We start from the raw sequence: 22,430 nt of genomic DNA on the forward strand, positions 1-22,430 counted from the left end.
TTTACATTTAGGTCACATAAATAAAAATAAAATGATACACATGAGTAAAAATGGAATGATGCCTCAAGTAACTGCACATGATTTTGATACATGTGAATCATGTATTAAAGGAAAAATGACTAGAAAATCATTTTCTCAGCATTGGACTTCTACAAATTTACTTGAGATAGTGCATACAAATTTATGTGGACCAATGAGAACTAAAACCCATAGAGGAATGAAATATTTTGTGACTTTCATCGATGATTATTCCTGTTATGGACATGTCTACTTCTTACAGCATAAAAATGAAGCCTTAGATAAATTTAAAGAGTTTAAAGTAGAAGTAGAGAACCAATTAGGAAGATCCATAAAGATCCTTAATAGTGATACAGGTGGAAAATTTGAAGCCTTCGATGATTTCTACAAAGAGAATGGTATAAGGCATAATTATACTATGCCTTCTACACCACAACAAAATGGTATTGTAGAAAAAGAAATCGAACTCTAATGGATATGATGCGATCTATGATGTCTTATGCTGACTTACCTTTACATTTTTTGGGTGAAGCTTTGGCTACTGCAGCTTATATATTGAATAAAGTTTATACAAAGGCAAAGCCACTGACTCCATATGAATTATGGCATGGGCGAAAACCCGATTTATCAAACTTAAAAGTTTGGGGTTGTAAAGCGCATGTCCTCATTCCAAAGCCATGAAGAAATAAATTACAAGCAAAAACTTTGGAATGTAAATTCATCAGATATCTTGATAATAGTAACAGATATAGGTTTTATCATCCTAAGAAAGGATTGATCAAAAGTAGAGATGCTACTTTTATTGAAACTACTGATTTGATTAATCCAATACAAGAATTAGAATCTTTGGGAGAAGAAAATTCTCCTATGGATGATCAAGATTTCCATCTCATGACCATGACATTGACAATGATCAAGTGGGAGACGTAAATATGGGTGATCATAACAATGTCGATCATGACACACACATGGAAGATGATCATGAAGATATAAATAGTGGGAGAAATGATCAAATCAGTGAGAGTAAAAGAAAAAGGGAACCATCTAGAAGATTGAAAGATCACTTTGTTTTCAATCTTGAGGAGGTAGATCATTCCGTGGAAGATCTAGACCCAAGGAATTATAAAGAAGCAATGGATAGTTTTGAGTCTGAACAATGGCAACAAGCAATGAATGAAGAACTAGATTCCACAAAGAAAAATGAAGTTTGGGAATTGGTTGATCTACCTAATGGAAGAAAGCCCATCGGTTGTAAGTGGGTACTTTGTAAGAAGTACAAAGTAAATGGTACCCTGGATAAGTTTAAGGCTCGACTTGTAGCTAAGGGTTATACTTAGACACCCGGTATAGATTTTGTGGACACTTACTGTCCAGTTGCGAAGTTTACATCCATTCGTATTCTTATGACAATTGTTGCTAGAATGGATTTAGAACTTCATCAGTTAGATGTCAAAACAACATTCTTGAATGGAGATTTAAAGGAAGACATCTATATGATTCAACCCAAAGGATATCATGTCAAAGGACATGAAAACAAAGTCTATAAATTAAGAAAGTCGTTGTATGACCTTAAACAATCATCAAGACAATGATATTTAAAGTTCCAGCAAGCCATTATGGAAATGGGCTACAAAATAAATCCATTGGATCATTGTGTTTACTCTTGGAAGTGCCAAGATAATTTATGTATGTTATCACTATATGTAGATGACATCTTACTTGCAGGTCTATAGATATGATTGAAAAGACTAAGTCATATATGGGATCCAAATTTGAAATGAAAGATATGGGAGAAGCATCTTATGTTCTAGGAATTAAAATTACTAGGGATAGAGATGCCAAAACACTATTTGGATCAACAAAATTATCTGGATAAAATATTTAAAAGATTTAATATGCAAGATTGCAAGCCAGTTAGTACACCTGTTTGTAAAGGAATGATGCTTTCCAAAAATATGTGTCTGGTACATAAGTAAGACATCATTGATATGCAAAATGTTCCGTATGCCCAAGCAGTTGGAAGTTTGATGTATGCTATGACCAGCACAAAACCTGACATATGTCATGCAGTTTGATTGGTAAGTAGATATCAATCCAACCCCGGAAAGCAACATTGGATGGTAGTAAAGAGAATTATTAGATATCTAAAAGGCACCCAAGGTATGAAACTTTGTTTTGGATAAAATGATCTGAATTTAGTTTGTTATTGTGATGCAGATTTCGCAGGTGACTTGGATGACAGAAATTCAACAAGTGGTAACATTGTCTTGTTTGGTGGAACGGCTGTTTCTTGGTTAAGTATGAAACAAGGCCGTGTTGCAAAGTCTACCATGGAAGCAGAATATATATCTTGTAGCACAGTGGTAAGTACTGCAGTATGAGCTAAACGATTTATCGATAGTTTAAATATAGGTATACCTAAGGAGCATGTCAATGTGTTTTGTGATAATAAGTCCGCCATCTTTATGATAAAGAGTGGAGCAAATAGTTCCAAAGGAAAACACATTGATATTAAATATCACTATATACAAGATATAGTGGAGAGATGAGAGGTAAAGGTCGACTACATACCCTTCGAAGAGATGGTCGCCGATCCGATGACCAAGGGATTGTCTCTAGAAAAATTCAGAAAGCATGTGACTATAATGGGTTTGCAAAACATCTAGATGTGTTGTAGTGTGAGATGTGCGGCAGACATCGTTGTATGGTTTTAGGGACGCCGGAAACATGGACAAGTAGATGCGACTCTATCTGGTTCTTTAGTACTTGGTCGGTTAAAGAGCACTAGCGAGGTAACCAGGTTATAATAAATCGTCTTGAAAGTAAAATCCATAATAAGCTTCAAGAAATAATTTATATAACACTGTGGTGTATAATATAGAGCTAAGTCATCATTTGTAACGGGGTATGGATTGTTTTTTCCTAGTTACTTGGATATGATGCCATTTTACTAAAGAGTAAAATGTTATCAGATAAAGTGGAATGATGCTCACCAGGTAAAGAAGCCACATATCTGATGTTACATTCAATTTGTTTATAAGTAATACTCTTGAGAAACCATTTATGTCATCATAATCAAGTGGGAGATGTTGGAATATGATTATGATAACATGGTTTTCACAATATGTGTAATCATGTGTGAATGTACACTATAACATTGGTGTACTAATATACATATGATTGTAGTGAAATGAGTTAATTAATTAATAAAGGAAATAATATAATATAATTAATTAATTAATTAAAGGATATGAACAATTGTATTTCAACATGAGAAGTTATAACTTCTCATGAAGAACATAACTCCTCCAGAAAGGTTATTTTCATCTCTATATATTTGTCAAATCATTTTCTGTCAGATTCATTCAATTCCATACTCACTCTCTGTTCATATCCTTCACACCATATTGTGATCGATAGTCTAACGACATCTGTTTTCAATCCTGTGAACTACCCAATTTCTATCAATAATTTACCCTGTTAGCCTAATTCTAACTTCTATTGTGGAATCATATTCAAACTCTAGTTGAAGATTTTCCCTTTGCTAATGATATTGATGTGGACGTGGTAAAACTAACTCTTTTTTTATTTTTATTTTTATTTTTTTTGTTATTGTTCATTAATCGAGATACTAATTCAATTTTTATATTTCTTTTGCGGGCACTTGTGGTGATAAAGAAACAATGAGACTTTGTGATTGAACGTGCCAAAGCTTTAGAGTGTTCAAAAGCTTAATTTTGGATATTTGTTGGAGGCTAGTTATTTTTTTGAGATTTGAATAATCTAGTATTTAAGAGAATTAGTTTTTGGAAGCTTCAACTTTATAATCATATGGAGTTTGATTTATTTTAATTTTTTGTTTATATTTCTTAAGTAAGAACTGCCTTGGGTTTATGGGAAAAGTATGCTGAATGCATGAATTTTCTTTTCAATATGCTTTGGTTTGAGAAAAGAAAAACAATTATGGAATTTGAGCAAAGTTATGAAAAATTCTATTTTGATTTTCAACTTATTAAAAGTACGGGAAAATTGATAAATGGTTACGAGATTGTGTACGTTTACTTGTTTATAAATAGTTATAGTATGAGATAAAATTACCAAATAGATAAACACTTACACAGATAATATTTTAACAGTTGTGAATAATCGCACCCACCCGCTATAACCATTGCCGTCCCATGACATGCTCTAACCCCGACTCATTTCGTCTCCACAAATTCAATTTGGGCTCTAATATGGACTCTCATTGAGCCGGGTCTCTATTCGTCTTCACCCGAAAAGCCCAACTGCACTTTTCATTTTTCATTTTGGAGCCGTACGCTCATTTGGGCGGGAAAATCACAAAGCGAAATCCGACATCCCCAACTCTCCGATCGCACTCTCAGAACTGAACCAGCAGAGGCCAGGAACTGGAAGAGCTACCACCCCATTGCTCCGATGGCTCCGAGAAAGAAACCCATTTTTTCCAACAAGACGTCGTCTAAAAAATCCAAGTTCGGCATCCAACATTTTTTTGAGCGCCACACGCAGAACTCTCAGAAACCCAACAACGTCGCCGCTTCTGCCCCTCCTCAGAACCCTAAACCCCTCGCCGCCGCCTTCTCTTCCACCGTTGCTACAGAACAATTGGTTTCAGAGATCCGAAAGCCTGCCCAGATTGATGGGGGTAATCCGGTTTTAGTTTCGGCGAATGATGAGGTTCGGTCGAATTCAAAATTGGGGAATAAGAACAGCATGTTGCAGTACACGCCGCCAGAGAATTTGATGGCGGCCAGAGTTGGTGGTGATAAGGAGAATGTTAACGGTGAGGCCTCGCCGGAGATCTCAAAGTCCAAGTCTATAAAGCGCTTCAATTTTTCACCTGGAATGGTAAATTCTTAGCTTCAATACTTTACAGTAATTGTTATTTTAATTTCTGTACTGTTTCTTATTGAAAGATAATTTCTTTAGGCTACAATTGATGGAAATGCTTGTGTTTTACTTGTGAATGCTTGAGCAATGCTGATTTTAGTTATATGTGTGGGCGACATTTACCGTTCTCATTGCTGTGAAGATTTTGTGTTCTTTTCTTTCGTAATTTGATTTTGGGAGTTTCGGTATGATGATAAAGCAGAGCCAGGATGATGGAGGTGATGTGGTTAAATGGAGGGTAAATGAAAGACTCCAAGTTGTTTCAAAACGCATGCCAGAGATTATTAGAGTGTTGGCAGACTCTATAAGGCTTAAGTCTTTAAGCATTAGGCAATGCTCGCAAAACAAGGCTTGTTTATTTGTTAGCTTTTCCCTTTTTTTTTTTCATTTTTTGTTGTTGTTTGTATTGTTGTCGGTGCTTAATCAATGATGAAATGTACAGACTTCTCCGTTTGAAGCTGTAATGGTTGAGAAGAGGCTTCCCTCACCAACATCGAATACTTCTGATAGATCGTTGGTATCCCTGAATAGGGTTGGTGTAAAAAGAGTTAAACCACTGGGGGTGATATGACTATCCCAGGAATAGCTAGTAGGCAGAGTCCTTTCCGAACTCCACCTTCTCTATTGTACTTCCATGATAAGGTAATTGTACTTTCATAGTGAACTGGCATAATTATTTATGGTGTTGTCTGAACAACAAATTCATGGAAATGGTGAAAGCAAGACATTCTAATCAACTGGTGACAGAAAGGGGCACAAGAGAAAACAATCAAAAGTAAAGGGAAAAAAGAAGAAGAGATTTGAAGAATATTCTTTGTCAATTCTTCATTACAGTCAGTACATATGAAGAATATTCTTCCGATATCCTTTTTCTGTCTGCTAAGTACAGGGTGTAGAATCATTTTTTAATGATTGACACTGTAACTGCAACGCAGCTTGCTAATGGTGTTGCATGTAATGGAGTTTCAGATCAGATGGGGTTGAGGCAGCATAAAAAGGTTTGAATCAATCAAATTATCTACTTGACCAAATTTGGATCATGCTATGATGCTATCATACTTAGATAACTCAGTATTTATGATCTATATCCCTTTTCCTGATTCAATTAAATAGATTATCTCATCAGTTATGCGTATAAAAAGCAATTAATCAGTTCATTTTTCTAATCTGCAAGTTCAATTGGACTTGATCTCTGTGGCTGGTATGTGTCAATTTTATCTTCTCATGCTATGGTGCTAATTAGAAATCCTTTTGGCGTGTTTTTCTATTGTATTAGGCATTGCTTGAACTCTTAGATAAGGTGGAAAATGTTATTTCTATTGAAGATTCAGTGTCTAGAGATGTGGAGGAATCTCCATTTCAAGTTGAAGATAAAAAAGGCAAAAGAATGCCTGTCAGTTTGGATAACACAGTGAAAAGAGCAGAGACAGCTCTAACAGAAACGGTTACTCGGAAATCTTCCTATTGTAGTTTTCTTGTATTGGAGGTATGGGTTACTAGTTTAGTTTCTCTTTGATGAAAGAATAGTGACCTTCCTTAAATAGCAATTTTTTTTCGTCTTCTGCTATTGGTATCTGAGAAGAGTGGAGATGCTGATTCATCTGGTGATCAATGCCTGTTTAAGGTTTCTAGTAAGCAAAATTTTAAATTATTACTTTTATTCTGTAGATTAGTTATGGTAATATAGATTATCCCATTAATTTGCAGGTTATTTGGTTACTAAATGAGCAAAGTGGACAAGAGAGCTCTGTATATTTACTAGATGAGTGGTAAGTTCAGGATTTTCTTGTGTTGCAGCACATTAACAGTTTATTGTTCTATGGAAGTCATTTTCCAGTAATGTGGTACCGTCCTACAATTTCTTACAAGTATTATTTAGAATTTGGTTGTTTTTCCAAAAATAGAAACGCACATTCTTTGCAATGGGTGATCCTAGCCTCTTGTAGATGTATATTTGAGAAGCATTGTCCTTTTTATTTTTTTGGATTTTTGGGTGGGTGGGGCTGGAAGAAGGCCAAAGTTGTATTTGTTTTGGCTGTAATTTGGGTGGTTTGATTAGAGAAAAATGGCACAATTGTTGAAGATAGGCTAGGGGATAAGGTGTCATCTTTGTGGTCCTTAGTTTCCCCCCTTTTTTAGGAACATTCCTTTTAATATTCTTCATCTCGATTTCGGGCAGCAGCTGTGAGATAATCTTATTTTTGACCATTTGCAGTCAAACTTTGTACTTTTAATTTGGATGTAATAGGCTACGTTTGTTTATTTTGGCCTAGATTGCGGACCTCTGGTGAACTGCTTGGCAAAAATCATATTATTTAACTTTACCATAATGTCTTGTTTTCTGTATCAGATAATAGCATCTTAGAGATTCGTACATTTGGGGTAATGTTGAATGCTCTTGGTTGGACAACAAGACTAATACATAAAAATTCAAATTCGTCTTGCTTTCGAAATACGATTTTAATAATGTCGTTCTTCTAATCTCCATTATTTTCTCAGGTTTTACAGTGTCATTGCTCCTGGAGATACTATCAATGTTATTGGTGAATTTGATAACCAAGGACAGTGCCAAGTGGATCGTCACAATAATTTTATAATTGTTCATCCGGATGTTTTGGTGTCCGGAACTAGGGTACTACTCCTTGCTTGTTCAGATATTCTTCACATGTTATTGACAATGTTTTTGTTAAGATTTCTCTGATCTTTTGTCAGTAGTTTTTTAGTTTTTATTGCCCTACTTAGTCCTAATAATTTGAAACACTTTTAGGTTACAGCTAGCTTCGTTTGCCCGAGGCGAACTGTCCTGGATGAAAGACTAAAATCCAATGAGCATTCAACTGCAGCACTAAGTGGTACAGTATTGCACTAAGTTTTTGAGGTATGAAAACTACCCTATGACCTTGTAAACCTTTTAATGTATTAGGATATTGTCATGCATCTTTTTCCCATGAAATAATTTGTAATATTTGCCCATCTATACCGTGTGAAATTTCTTGGTTTCTGCAGGCTGGACTTATGAAGGAGATACCTACAGTAACTTTCTTAGAGGAACGCACAAGAGTGGTGCTCCAGAAACACCTTGAGAACTTGTATGCTTGTGGAGGTTAGAATTTTTAAGATATTACTTTGAAATAATTTCTATTTTCTATGTCACTATAATTCAGGTTAATTTGGGTGGCACTAGTTTTCTTAACGTTTCATCAGTCAGTTGTTTGGATCTTAGTCAAGCTTCTCTTCTCTTTCATGTGGACTTTGCAGGGAACAAAAATGATATGTACAAAACATTGATTGAGGCTGTACCCAAAATATTGAATTGGGTTAACCTCTTCAAAAATTCTCAGGTGCACCCATTTTTGTTTGTATTGATTTATTTATTTTTTATTTTCACAATTAAGTGAAGAATTGTTTGACATTGCAACAGTAAAAAGTTGGGTTATATTCTGAGGCTAATGGTATTGTGGCAGGATTCAAAAGCTCCTTCTGTTGATTTTGGATCTGACAATGGGGTGAAAAAAGTCAAATTATCTAAGGCAAGGCATCGCACTTGGCCTACTTGTAGATAATTGGTTGTTCTGTGTTATAAAAATTTTGCATCCATAGATGTGTTTTCAGTGTATCTATCAGTTTATGGATCATTTACATGGGATTCGTGCACCATAACCACTTATCTGGAAGCCTGCATGACTTGCTAGTTTGAAAGTTGACTGTTTTTCCTGTTACTGCAAAATATTTTACATTGCATGCACCCTCCTGAAAATTACTGGTTTTATTGTAACATATTTACCTTGCAAGTAAATGCATGATGGGCGTTAAAATGGTTTTTTCTGCTTGTATCTGCCAGTCGAAGGTATACATGGTTAGATGAAGTTTGTGCTTGTAAACATTGCAATTGTATATCATGTTCTATTCTATATGTCACGTGCACTCATTTCAGGAACATTAGGTCATCTCTGAACTGTATCCATTTTCTGTAGGTAATTGATATTGAGGAGATGGCCTGGGCTCCAAAATATGGTTTGAAAGGCCAGATTGATGCTTCTGTCAGAGTGAAAGTTGAATCCAACAATGGTGAATCTCATGAGAAAGTTATGCCTTTAGAGTTCAAAAGTGGGAAAGTACCCAAGGGCCAGGCAAGAATAATGTCTTTACTAGTTTACTGAAACCTGTCTAGAATGATATTAAACTTGTCATGTTTATCATTGTATTAACTTATGTTGTTTAAAGTTTCTCTGTTGAATCTTGGGTCATGGTTGTTATATGTGCAGTCATATATGGAGCATAGTGCCCAAGTGATCTTATACACTCTCCTCATGTCGGACAGGTAGTTATAGTTTTGTTCATCTCTATTTTTTTTGGTTTCCAGGGGGACCCGGCCCTTTTACAAGTCAATATTGATATCATTTGAGATAACATTGTTCCATCTACTATGCGACTCTTGTATTCAGGTACCAGAAGCATGTCGATACTGGTCTCCTATGTTATCTGCATTCAGATCAGACACAGGTAGTATGGAGTGCACCTGTATCGTGTATTTAGTCTTAAATGAATGTATTTTAATTTTCATAAGGATTCGACGTGATCATGGAGTGCCGGCTGTCGACTACCTGACGCCCTCCCCCTCCTCCTTTATCCGGGCTTGGGACCGGCCATGTAAGACATAGGCGGAGTTAAATGAATGTATTTTAATAAAAGAATAAAACAGGGAATTATGGCTAGAAGATCTGACCTGGTTGGTCTAATCATGCGATGTAATTAACTTGCAAATGATATCCTCAAGGCGTCACAAACACAAGTACTGCCCCCAATGTTACGGGTACGATGGTTGCTGTATTATGAACATTATTTTTTTCAGGAAACTCTTTACTGGACTGATATTTCAGATCAGATTCTTTCTGTTTTTGTTCTTTTTTCGTGCTGTAGTGTCAGCATTTGCGGAAGTTGTCGCCATCTAAATGTTTGTACTGTCTATCACAAGGTAATTGTATTATTCTTGTAAGGTTTTGTGTATGCGTGGATAGTCGTTGCTAACTAGGAGAGTAAACAATTTGTTCCTTCATAAATTGTTCGTATTCATCTGCTCTTGGGTACCTTCAGCTTGTAATCTTGCGGGCCTCTGTGTGTGTGTGTGTGTGTGTTAATGAGATTCTTTCAAACTTTTGCCTGCTCTTGTCAGTGGAGGTGCAGCATTGATTTTCCCTTTAAATGAGACTTTTAAGTAGGTGTTCTACTCTTGTTCTCAGTTCCTGTTTGATTTCTGGTACTATTTTACTTGATTATTCAAAATAATATACTGCCTAATGCAAACAATCTGTACACCAATTTCGTCATGTGATATTCGCATGACTGATTAATTATTATTTGAATCCTTGAAATCTCCATGTCATCAGTAAGTTATTGAAACCATTCCTATTGACTTTTTTTGCACCCCCTGCCATTTAGGCCTCTGAAGAAATTGACTGATGGAGAACCTTAGTTCTACTTTATGTTTCAATGCAACCCTTCTTCAACAAAAGATGTAGATTGCACACTGAGATGTGGTGATTTTGTGGTATGTTCTACTTTCATAATGCGGGTTTTTGGTAGTTCACATGAACGCTGATTGCTTGTACTACTTTTAGCATAAAGTTGTTACAGCAGTTGTGCATTTTATGTACTCGAAGTTGTTTCCCTGGACATGTCTGGACTATTAAAGAACATGTAATGTTCATGATTCATTTATCAAGAATCTTTTTTTTCTCTGGCGTGTACTTTTACCCTAGTACATCTTTTGTTGCATGACTGTTTATTGCTCTATGGATTTAGATATGTAAGATGATGGGTTCTACATTAAGATTTTCAGATGTTTTATTAAGGTGTCGAGTGTGTAAGTAGTTACGCTTGACTGTGTTTTCTGGCACCTCTTCCTTTGATATTTGATAAACATAACAACAATTATGGGGTATTGACTTGAGATAAATAAACGTATTAACAATGTTAGAACACAACTTCTAGCTATGGAATCAATCTGATACTTACCATATGTTTCATTGTTTTTTCCTACACATGCAGGCGCTTCCTGTAAACTGTCACTGCCTAACAATATTTCAACAAAAAGGAAAATTCAAAGCCTCTTCTGCCCTAATTCCTTCCCTCCCACAATCACTGGAGGTTTGAATTCTTTTTCTTTCCTGGATGGAATTCTTGTTCTGGTCTTCCCAAGTTGAAGGGTTTCAAGAAGTTGCATTTGTGCATGCGGGCGAGCTTCTTTTACATGCAAGCTAATTGTTATGAGTATGATTTTGTTTCCCCCCTGCTTTCATGTTAATTTGTGAAAAATTAAAGAACCAAATACAGTTTTGCACATGTGTTAAACATTTTGAAAATTGCTAATTGTAAACTGGGTGATCCTTCGTAATGGTAATCTACCTGTTGCGATCGTGTAGGCTTCATTCTATGAGTGTTTTTGTTTTGTAATTGCCTGCGAAACTGTTGGGTCAGAAGCTACCAAATAATTCAAAGTCGGTAGGATCTCACTAATAAACGGCCTCTTGGCTCCTGTAATACAGCAGCCCTCCAATCTCGAAAAGATGGCAACCAAGTACAAGATTGTTATGAATACCCATCCTTTGCGCAGAAAAATTAACAGATTTCATATTGAAAACGAACTTGGCCTCCGTCCGTACCCTCTTCCCGAATATTGTAAAATCCTTGTATTTCTCTCCGGCATCGGCACAAAAATGATCATGTCAAATCTCTTTTTGTGTTCTAGTCACTGACATTACAAATACCCCTCAAGCACAACACTCTCATTTGAAATCTTAGGCTGCAAATTCTCCACTTTCAGTCTTTTGCTCAGATCCTTCAATGCAACAGGAAAGTTCCCGACATCATTTTCATCCCACAGCGGCAATACTTCTACCACAATTTTTTGCAGCAAATTCTGCTCAATACCATCTCGGAGAAACTCTTCAAAATCACTAACATTTCCTTTTAAGTCGAACAAAACACTACACATTCCTTGAGAGTTACAGTATTCCAAAATAGCACTTAACCTTATTTGATCAAACACCACTGTTTCGATGCCTGTTTGAGCTCTCTCTAGTTCTACCGATGTCTCCTTGTCTGCAAAGACCATTAGCTTATCTGTGGGTTCCACTGTGAGAGCAGAGATTTTGATTGGAGAACTAATATTCCTAGCTATTATAATCCGAAGTGGTTGATTGGCTCCAGCTTCTTTGGATGCGGGAATAGAGACGTTCTCCATTATTGAGGAAGGAGAAAGAATAACTGCATCATATTCCTGTAACAATTGCGAATAGTAACCACCAGACTTGGCAGCTCCTTCCCCAAGCTGATCCAGAAAGCGTCCATTGACTGAGATTGAGTATCTGCAAACAAGAGGAAAGTCTCAACTTCACAGTACCAAGCAAACAAATAAAAAAAATCTTTTGGTTACACAGCACAACAATCAAAGACATCACGGCTCGAATAAGGTATCATTTCCACTCATTTTTATGTCCATTGATTTTCTCTTGCTATTGACTACTGTAAACAGAATAAATTTACCTGATAGTGACGAAAGGATTCCCCGTTAGCATACTATGGATATACGCCTCATTTAGCCTCTTGCACAATTCTTCCTCTACGCATGTAGCAACATCAATTCCTGCATCTCTTAATCTATCCAATCCCCTTGATGCTACAATTGGATTCGGATCTACCATTCCGACCACCACTCTTTTCACTTTGGCTTTGATTAGTGCTTCACTGCATGGTGGAGTTCTCCCATAATGATTACATGGTTCCAAGCTCACATATGCTGTTGCATTCTCAGCCAAATCCCCAGCATCTCTCAGAGCAAAGACCTGTAACATTTAACTTCCGGGTATAAATTTTCATTAACAGCTACTTATAAAAAGATAAAACACTTAGACAGCATGTTGTATCCACCTATCCTTTCATTCTTTTAACTTCTAACGGATCTCTCTTGCTCTCTGCAAACGCACGGACACAGAAAGACCCCACCATTACGAAACTAATAATTTAAAAACTTTATAAGCACAAAACTTTTAGAACGTCTGATCATTTTTCAAACAGCACCTATAGCAAGAGCTGAAATAGGAACAGAATTCCAGATTCCGGATTGCTATCCCCATGCGAACATTTTCAGCTAAATGCTCCACAGTTGTGAAGAAAATATAATTGGAAATTTAACAAAAACAAGAGAGAGATAACCCCAGAAAGAACAGGACCATGCTATCCAAAAAATAAAAAGATGAGAGAATCAGTGTGCAGGTATATGCTTTCCCTTCCTCTATTTATTTTTAGCGATCTTTCCAAAATATTTTAACTTGTAAGTTGTAAGCAACCAAACAAAGAGCAAAGTGACTGAAAATTTTGACCACATCATTACTCAAACCGGTATCCATGCATTGAGAAGGGGAACTAAAACTGAGGAAAAGAAGTTTACCTCAGCATGCGGCTGGCCAGCTTTTGGGTGAAAGCCTTCACCAACAACCTTGCCATCCTTGACAATAACACAACCCACCATAGGATTGGGGCTGGTGCACCCGATAGCCGTTCTTGCAAGCTCCACACACCTCCTCATATAGAACCCATCATCTGTATCCTCTTCTTGTGCCACTCCACACGTGACCGCAACAAACTTACCATGGGTTCTTAAACCAGTTGGTGATTTCGACACCCTTTTGAGGGAACTGCAAAAACCCGATTTGGAACTTGGATTCAACCTCAAAAGCTTGGTGGAAAGTTGCTGTGATAGTGAGACATTGGGTGGACTGAGGGTGTAACTTGGGAGTGAAAGTCTTTGAACTTGCATTTCTTTTGTTTGTAAATGTAAACCTCCGATCAGAGTTTTGCAACTTCAGCCAGATTTGTTTAAATGAGTGCAACTCCCTGAGTGAGCCTCGGGTTGTTCCTGCTCTTTAAGGCCAACTTATTCACTGTAAGAGCCGAGCAGCACAGATTTTCCGTTGTTTCAGTTTCTTAGAAACTGTGTTTCCGCAAAGCAAATGAATCAAGAACTAAAGAGAGAGACTAGAAACGCAGATAAACAGCGGCCATATGGAGTTCTATGGCCTCAATCTCTTACTGTGAGATGAGATCACTTGTGCGTATATTATCTTCTGATAACAGATATTTTAACTTGTAATCTAAACCCCCATGAGCACAACCATATTTTAACTTGAAATCATGCGCAAGCACCTGATGCAGGTTCGATTTCCACCGATTGCCCTCCCCTGACAAATAACTATTTAACACACTAACGCTATCGGTCTACTTCAAAATAACAGAATCTGGAGACTGGAGATGCATACAGTATAGGAAAAATGAAAGACACGAACTTAAATCTAGTCCCACAAAAACGTTTGAAACCCGGAACCCAAGTACAATGAGTGTTACAAAAACTTGAACCAATTGAAGTCAAGAGTTGTTTAACAAAGAGAGCAAATCGTTTACCTTTGTGGCTGTGGGAATACAGAGTTTCAACGAAGAATTGAAGTGGGTGCAAATTCTTGTCAATCTTTCCCTTGAAAATGTAAACATCAGGCAAAAAGTGGAAGAAATTGTTGGCAGCCAGCGTTTGAGAGGGAGACTGAACCCAAAAAAAAAAAAAAAAAAAAAAAAAAAAAAAAATTGGGATTGAAAGGATATTGTTGGCAGTAGGAAACTGGTAAAAATGTAATGTTAAAAAGTGTCTGAGCCCGGGTTCGAACCGGGGACCTCTAGTGTGTGAGACTAGCGTGATAACCGACTACACCACCCAGACTGCTTGCTCATTGTGCTTTAGTTAACTATGATAACGGCTTGTTAGTAATTTCTATGCCACGATTGTTTTGTTCTCACTAAATTAGGTATATTGTTTTAACAATATAAGAATTTTATGTGTGTTTTTTTATTTTTTAATTTGGGAGGGGGAGTTTCAAATCCAATACGTATGAGTATAAACTCAAACACCCTATCCATTTGAATATTGGACTACATGTAGTTACTAAAACATGAATATTGGAATATTTGAATTTATGAGTTTTTTTGTGTTTACTTAAACATGAATATTGGAATTATCAAGGTTGGGGTTGAGGGAAGGCGTAAAGAAAGGTTATATGCATATTGAAGTGGAAATTTGCAATAGTAAAAATCCATTGTCTTCGGTCTTGACGAATTTGTACCTACAAACTAAATAAGCACTTATGATTAAAGACCAAATCCACAAACTCAAGGAGTGGGGGAGGGGGGGGAAGGGGTTAGCCAATAGAACTCCGATGCCTAAGTTAGTTTTCCGAAAAAGAGAGAGGTTTAGGGCTTAATTGCGTAGCAAAAACTTACCAAAATTTGGTAGGAATGGGATATTTATAGGAGTTAGGGTTGCGTACATGTGTACGGTTTTCCATGTCATGTGTCGTCCGGTTGGCCAAGGTGTGTCATCTGTTGGATGGAGGAGAAATGATTATCTCGAAGATATTATTAATTAAATACCTTATTGGGATTATCTTGTAGTATTTTTGATTGGATGTGTTTGTGATTCCTTATTTGATTGAATTGGTCTTCAATTCGAAAAAACATAAAGATAAGATTTATCAATTAATCCTATCTTTAATAACTTTGACATTTCTCCTTGCCATGGGTAGAAGAGCTTGATAAGGTTGTTGTCAGATGCTCAAGTCTTCAAGAGAGTTTAACTACCAATGGAATAAATGTGGGTCTCCCAAATTTAATAAGGGCATTCTCGTTATTAGCTGGTGAAAGTCCATATGTCAACTCCAAGATTTTTCGAATCAAATACCCCCACACCTACTTTGTTGCATGCAAGAAAGGGCAAGAGGGGTAGAAATCTCAAGTTAAGTGGATAAGCCAGAAGAGTTGATCGTTGTTGTCTTCTTCGTCGTAGCTACACCAAAGGTAAGAAAAAATAAAACTTTTCCTCTCTTTTTTTATTTTTGTTGTAGGTGAGCCGTGTTAGGACGACGACGTGCAATGAGCTGCAATGCATACTTGTGTTAGCTCGGGTGAAGCCGAGGTGCTTGGAGGAGATGGCCTAATGGGCTTGCTTCGCTAGGTTGGATTAAGAAAGAGAAGAATAGCCAGGTGTGGGGCGATGAGCTTCTGCATGAGTGGGCTTATGGGCCAGCTGGAGAGAGAGATAGCTTGTGAGGCCTAAGCATTTAGCCATTAGGTTCTTGCGGTTCTAGGCCAAGGGGTGGCACGCTAGGCTACGTCTTAGTGTGCTGGCTGTATTTATTATTTTCTTTATATCTCTTTGGCAATCTTCTAAGCACCTTATTGGTGTTTTTGCAAAGGAAGTTTTCAATATGCCTGCTTCTAGCTGCAAAAGTGACGAGTATCTTCTGCCTAAGTATTGTCAGGGTGGGTCTTACTGTAAAGTTAGTTACTTTATGGCTACTCAAGTTAAGATTGATTGTGATGAGCTATTTGAGGATTTTCTTAGGACATATAAGCACACAATCCCATCCGGAGTTCGTGTGAAGCGTGTGAAAGGTGGAAGTAATCATAAGTTATGTACTAAGGCTACTAAAGCGAATAAGAGAGCTATTAAGTTTCACCCGACTACTTCACATTGAGATTGATCTTTCCTATGTCGTGCTTTTTCCAAGAGGCAATCTGCTTTATGAGGTGTGTTCTTGCTCAATGCTCCCTAAATTCAATTTGTGCAAGGGTGGGATTCTCAAACTTGAGCAAGTTCTTCGATTTAGGCTTGAACATCAATGAGTTCTAGTATTTTTTAAGATTGACAACAATGATGGCGTGGGGTAGTGAAGTCTCGCCATAAGCTTTTCAACTCCTAGAGCATGAGTGATCATGAATGGGTCAGGGACACACTGGAGGTAAGTGAAGAATGGGAGTCTTTGGAGGTAGGTGGAGAGTGAGAGTCTATCTCTTCGCCTGAGTTGCGTGTTCCGACTACATTCATTGATGGTAACTGAACTACTCATTCTTGGTCAGCTTGGAATTTTTATTGAGCTGCTATTAACTTCAAGTTACTGAATATCTTCTTTTCTTTTTGCAGATTTCAAGTTTGGCTCAACTCCCAAGACCAAGTCTAACATGAAGAAAGTGCATATCATTTGGACATTCTCGTTGAGTATCGCGAATGGCATTAAGTGCTCAGCCTTTTGGCAGGGATAAATGTGGGCTGTCTCTAAAGGAAAAGTTTAAGTGGATCAAGCAAGATGCGTTCACCCATTTGATCGCTACTGTCGAGCCAAACGCCAATTAGCCAAACGCCAGTTAACTAAGCCTTGTTGAAGACTATTATGGCTAATTCCTAGAGCGTTAACACATTCTGTTGTGCTCTAGTTACACCTGGGCAGCAAAACCCATCCTTGTGTGGATATTAAGATAGTTTACCTTCTCATAGAGCAAAGCATGCCTCAAAAGGGTGTTGGGGAATTAGTTTACCCTCTCATGATGGAGGGCATACCAGATTAGTGTTAGGGGATTAGTTTTGCCTTCTTACGTTAGAGAGCATACCCATATGGGTGTTGGGGATTAGTTTACCATATCACTTTGGAGAACATACCCTAAGAAGGGTGTAAGAAATAGCTTACCCTCTCCCTTAGGAGAACGGACCCTGAGAAGGGTGTTAAATGGTAGCTTACCCTCTCTTGAAGGAGAACATGAGTGTTGTTTTTGAACATGCATTTGAGCCAAATTTATGAATAACTTCTCAAATCTTCATTGAAAATAGGCGAAATGTATCAAACTTTGTTGGAAAGTAGAACTGTAAAACAACCTTGAAAATTATTGGCTTGCGAGGTCTTGTTTGTCAATCTACTTGAGATTCTGAACTTATTTGGCTTGGACGAGATTCTAGGAGTGAAGGTTAGGTCAGACATAGTACATTATCATATTGCAGGCATTCCACTACTTCTCAATTTTGTTGTCATTCATGGTGGTTAGCGTGTAACTATCCTTCTGCTTACTCTGTTGATTTAGTAAAGACCTTCTCAGGTGGGATCCATCTTTTTGGAGCTTTCTCTACATGCATTAATGAAGGCTTTTCTCAAGACTATGTTTCTAGCCTAGAACTATCAGATCTTGGCCTTTTAGTTATAGCTGGAGAATAGTTGTTGCTGATAAATTGCGATTTTGGTGACAAGCCTTGTCGCATTCTTCCTTTGCCAAGTCTAGGTTGTTGGCCACCTCTTTCTCCTTCAACTCCAGATTTGGTAGAGAAGTGCTAATGGTTGGCATGATGACATTGGGGGAGATAATCGCCTTGGAGCTGAATGTTAGGAAGAAGGGAGTTTTGTCGATTGCTCGTCGTTTAGTTGTAGATACGCCTATAGAACAACAGGGAGCTCGTCTGGCCACTTCCCTTTCTTGTTTATGAGTGACTTATTGAGGCAGTCTAAGACAGTCTTATTGCATGCCTCGGCCTACCCATTACCTTAGGGTAATCTTGGTGTAGACATGTGCTGCTTAATGCCATATTTCTGGAAGAACATAACCAAGTCTTTGCCTACGAACTCTGCGTCGTTATTTCTTTCAAAATAGTGAGATTTTGAATCTATGTTTGTCTGGGTGGTTGTAGTCATAGGTTCAACTTCAACCCATCTGGTGATCATGATGTTTCTGCACTAGTAGCAAGTGACATTGGTCCCACCAGGTCAATCGTCAACTGCATGAATGCCTCAATGGATTGCCTGTGGATAGAGCTTGAAGCGCTGTCAGTTGTCGCATATTTGTAGAAGTTCTTTAGAATCTTAAGGCATGGTTGACCAGTAATAGCCTATGTTAAGAGCTTTTTAAGCCGAGGAACGGCCACTAGAGTGCCTTCGTGGATCATGCTCAAAACCTTCAGGTCATCAGGAGGCGCCAAGTAATGGAGATGTGGTCCTATGAAGGATCTTCGAACGAGCATGCCGTTCACATGTAGTTGCGTCCTGCCTTCGCTTGGAGCTTTAGTTGATGCCTAAGTCAGTTTCTCTGAAAAGAGACTTTTAAGAGCTTAATTGGGTAGCCAGAGCTTACCAAATTTGGTGGAGAATGTGTATTTATCGGAGCTAAGACCGACCACATGTGCAGGGCTTACCATGCTATTTGTTAGTATTCGGTTGGCCAAGGTGTGTTATCTGTTGGATGGAGGAGGAAAAAATTATCACGTAGGTAGTATTAATTAAATAATTTCTTGGAATTATCTTGTAGGATTCTTGATTGGATGTGGCTATGATTTCTTGCTTAATTGAGTTGATGTTAGGAAAACATAAGATATTATTTAGTAATTAATTCTATCTTAAATACCTTTGAAAAAAAAATCAGAAATCATACCAAGTAAAAAAAACTATAAATTGATCATATGAGTCATGAAATTTCGCAAAAAAGGAAAAGAAAACGAAGGCTTTCGAAATACCGAACAGAAGTTGGTTTGAATTAATAGTAATGAAAAATAAGGGAAGGAAAATGAAACACTAATGTCGGATATTCCTACATCTTAATTGACAAGGAAAATTAAATCGTATCAACACTATCCCTAATTAACAATCGTGGACTTCTCTATTACAGAAAGTATCACAAAATCAAAATCATAACTATCCCAAAATGCCCTCAACGAATTTAAAATTTTCACTATAAATTTGAGGCATATCGAGGCTTTGTTTTTTCTGCATTCTTCTTGACTTATTACCTCCCAGATTATTCAGCATGGCTTCCCCCAATTTATTTGGTTTGATTTGCCTTCTTATGTTTTTATTGACTACTCAACATGCAGTTCTTGGTGATATAGACTATGGCGATGCTCTCACCAAGTCTTTGTTGTTTTACGAGGCTCAACGTTCCGGTAAATTGCCTTCCACGCAAAGAGTGCAATGGCGTGGAGATTCTGGGCTTAAAGATGGAAGTGATGCTGGTGTAAGTTCGCACAAATTTAACTTTGCTCCCTTTGATGATGAACAATTGAACATATAGAAATTTTCTTTGGGAAAACGATTCGCGCACACCCTTCTTCTCCTGTTGCATACCCTGCCTGTTTATTTTGTTCCTTAATTCTCCTTTGATTTATTCAAACTAAATCCTAGATACAAACAGACCTGTTAATGGGTAGAAACAGGTGTACGAAAACACACTTTCTTCAAAATCACAATTAACAATTGTTAGCATCCACAGTACACATTCGAAAACTAACGCTAGTATTTAGAATTTTGCAGCATGTTATGTTAGAGAAATTATTTTCTTATTCGTTACATGACCTTCCGTATACTACTTGATCACATATAACAGGTTGATCTTGTGGGAGGATATTATGATGCTGGTGACAATGTCAAGTTTGGATTTCCCATGGCATTCACAATAACAATGCTTTCATGGAGTACATTGGAGTTCACCAAACAACTCGAGGCCAAGGATGAGCTATCAAATGCATTGGATGCCATCAAATGGGGAACGGATTATCTGATCAAAGCACACACTGCGCCGAATGTCCTCTATGGTGAAGTTGGTGATGGTGATTCAGATCATGAGTGCTGGCAGAGACCCGAAGACATGACCACTCCGCGAACAACCTTTAAGATTGATGAGCAACACCCAGGATCTGACCTTGCCGGTGAAACTGCTGCTGCTTTGGCTGCAGCTTCCATTGCTTTCAAGGATAAAAACCCTAAATATGCATCCGACCTTTTGACGCATGCAAAACAAGTAATACTCTAACCAGATCTCGTACCCTATTTTTGGGTTAAAAAATTTCGTACTATATTATTCATATTATTACTTTTCACATATATAATTGGTGTACCAATATCTAAGGATATATGAAAATTTGCAGTTATTCGAGTTTGCTCGCAATCACCCTGGCATTTATTCGAATAGCATTTCAGCAGCAGGAAAATTCTATGCCAGCAGTGGATATGAGGTAATAATTAACATTTAACATGGGGTTTATGCAAGTATTAAGTCTAATTAATCAGTTGAATCTTTGTGACAAAATTTTAAAAAATTGTGTACTTTTGTTTCTCGTCAGGATGAGCTATTATGGGCTGCTTCATGGCTCCATCGTGCTACTGATGATAAAACCTACCTGGATAATCTTGGCCAAGCAGGCAATACTGGTGGTGGTGCTAGAACTGTGTTTGCTTGGGATGACAAGTTTATTGGCGCACAAGTCCTTGTTGCAAAGGTACTAGACCGATCTGTGTGTATCGCTGTAAATTTATTTATCATATAGTTTGATATATTATGTTAATTGTTAGACAATATTGAATTATAGTTGTTGAAAAACTGTAATATGTCTAAATATGTGGTACGGATTCATAATATGACGATAAAATATACGCAGCTTGTTTTGGAGGGCAAGGTAGACTCTGCAGGTGCATGGGGACAATACAAGAGCCAAGCTGAGCAATTCATTTGCTCTTGCATTCAAAAAGGTAATAACAATGTGAAGAAGACGCCTGGTGGGTTGTTATGGTTTTTGCCATGGAACAATCTTCAGTACACTTCAACTGCTGTATTTGTCGCAACCGCATATTCAGAGTACTTGAACGCCAAGCATGCCTCCATTCAATGCCCTGGCGGCATTGTCAAGCCGTCTGATCTTATTGCCTTGGCCCAGTCACAGGTATAAATATCTTTTTCATCCTTACAGACGACGGACAATTGTTTAGGGTTAACATATTTGTTGATGAAGTAGGATGCTCTAAACTTAAAACTTTATTCTCTTTCCAATTTACTAGGTGGACTATATCTTGGGATCGAATCCAGAGGGTATGAGTTTCATGGTTGGATTTGGGACAAAATATCCGACCCAAGTTCACCACAGAGGAGCATCCATTGTTTCAATCAAGGAGAATTCAACTCCTGTTTCATGCAAAGCTGGGTTCGACTTGTGGTTCAACAAGACCTCGCCAAACCCGAATGTATTGGATGGAGCAATCGTTGGTGGCCCGGATGAGAATGATGGCTACTCAGATTCAAGGTCGAACTTCCAAATGGCTGAACCAGCAACTGTTTCTACAGCACCACTAGTAGGTGTCCTCGCTAGGCTTGCCTTAGTTAATTGGTAGTTTTCATCCGTTGTCCTGAACTTGGCCACTGTCTAGGGTTGTATTCTATCATTTTCTCTAGTTTCCAACAAAAATCCCATTGTCCTGAACTTTAACTCTATAAAGTAAAAACTAATTTACTTTTAATCTATATTTAGGTCATAAAGGCCAATTGCAAGATATGAGACCAACCATAAAGCATTTGATCATGATCAATTTTGTAAGCCTACTTGAGTATTGAGCATTCATCTGCAAGAACTGAGTTCCTTGCAATGATTAGTTGTTGCAACAGCGAAAAAGAGAATCAATTTTCTTACATAGAATCATTCATATATGTGTGGATATGGATAACATATCAATTTTGTTTATATGTATCCGTTTGATTCGTTTGATTCGTGCTCGAGCTGGATGATGAAAAATTATCATGTCCGGTCCTTTCGGGGACTGGATCCTTTCATGTACGTAGAACTTTCGTATAAGGTTGCCTACCTTGGTTGTCTTTCAATC

At 37.6% G+C, this 22,430-nt stretch overlaps 3 protein-coding genes, 1 non-coding gene and 1 pseudogene across 6 annotated transcripts; 3 read left to right on the forward strand and 2 right to left on the reverse strand.

Annotated features, from left to right (window-relative positions):
• The first annotated feature begins 4,355 nt into the window (after nt 1-4,355).
• LOC126609867 (DNA replication ATP-dependent helicase/nuclease JHS1-like) lies at nt 4,356-5,441 on the forward strand. The gene is made up of 2 exons (XM_050277801.1): nt 4,356-4,887; nt 5,132-5,441. Exons 1-2 carry the CDS (start codon nt 4,456-4,458, stop codon nt 5,357-5,359), a joined length of 660 nt encoding a protein of 219 aa, XP_050133758.1. The 5' UTR covers nt 4,356-4,455; the 3' UTR covers nt 5,360-5,441.
• Nucleotides 5,375-10,016, forward strand: LOC126609857 (DNA replication ATP-dependent helicase/nuclease JHS1-like; annotated as a pseudogene).
• Nucleotides 10,017-11,417: 1,401 nt separating this feature from the next.
• Nucleotides 11,418-14,549, reverse strand: LOC126609772 (riboflavin biosynthesis protein PYRD, chloroplastic-like). 3 transcript variants are annotated; one of them, XM_050277711.1, is made up of 4 exons: nt 14,389-14,549; nt 13,379-13,871; nt 12,475-12,773; nt 11,418-12,296 (listed from the first exon to the last, which is right to left on the reverse strand). In XM_050277711.1, exons 2-4 carry the CDS (start codon nt 13,745-13,747, stop codon nt 11,687-11,689), a joined length of 1,278 nt encoding a protein of 425 aa, XP_050133668.1. In that variant the 5' UTR covers nt 13,748-13,871; nt 14,389-14,549; the 3' UTR covers nt 11,418-11,686. The 3 variants fall into 3 exon arrangements, with proteins under 3 accessions (XP_050133668.1, XP_050133661.1, XP_050133670.1); XM_050277704.1 differs by having other exon boundaries at nt 13,379-13,921; nt 14,389-14,546; XM_050277713.1 differs by having other exon boundaries at nt 13,379-14,168; nt 14,389-14,546.
• A 75-nt stretch (nt 14,550-14,624) lies between these two features.
• On the reverse strand, nt 14,625-14,698 carry TRNAV-CAC (transfer RNA valine (anticodon CAC)). The gene has a single exon. It is a non-coding gene; the product is annotated as a tRNA-Val (tRNA).
• Nucleotides 14,699-14,977: 279 nt separating this feature from the next.
• On the forward strand, nt 14,978-21,944 carry LOC126602571 (endoglucanase 14-like). Its single transcript, XM_050269472.1, has 8 exons — nt 14,978-14,998; nt 15,130-15,172; nt 19,673-19,797; nt 20,167-20,580; nt 20,708-20,794; nt 20,903-21,058; nt 21,218-21,499; nt 21,615-21,944. Exons 1-8 carry the CDS (start codon nt 14,978-14,980, stop codon nt 21,942-21,944), a joined length of 1,458 nt encoding a protein of 485 aa, XP_050125429.1.
• The last annotated feature ends 486 nt before the right edge of the window (nt 21,945-22,430 follow it).

Source organism: Malus sylvestris, chromosome 2 (genome assembly GCF_916048215.2).
Source record: "Malus sylvestris chromosome 2, drMalSylv7.2, whole genome shotgun sequence".
NCBI classification, from domain to species: Eukaryota; Viridiplantae; Streptophyta; class Magnoliopsida; order Rosales; family Rosaceae; genus Malus; species Malus sylvestris.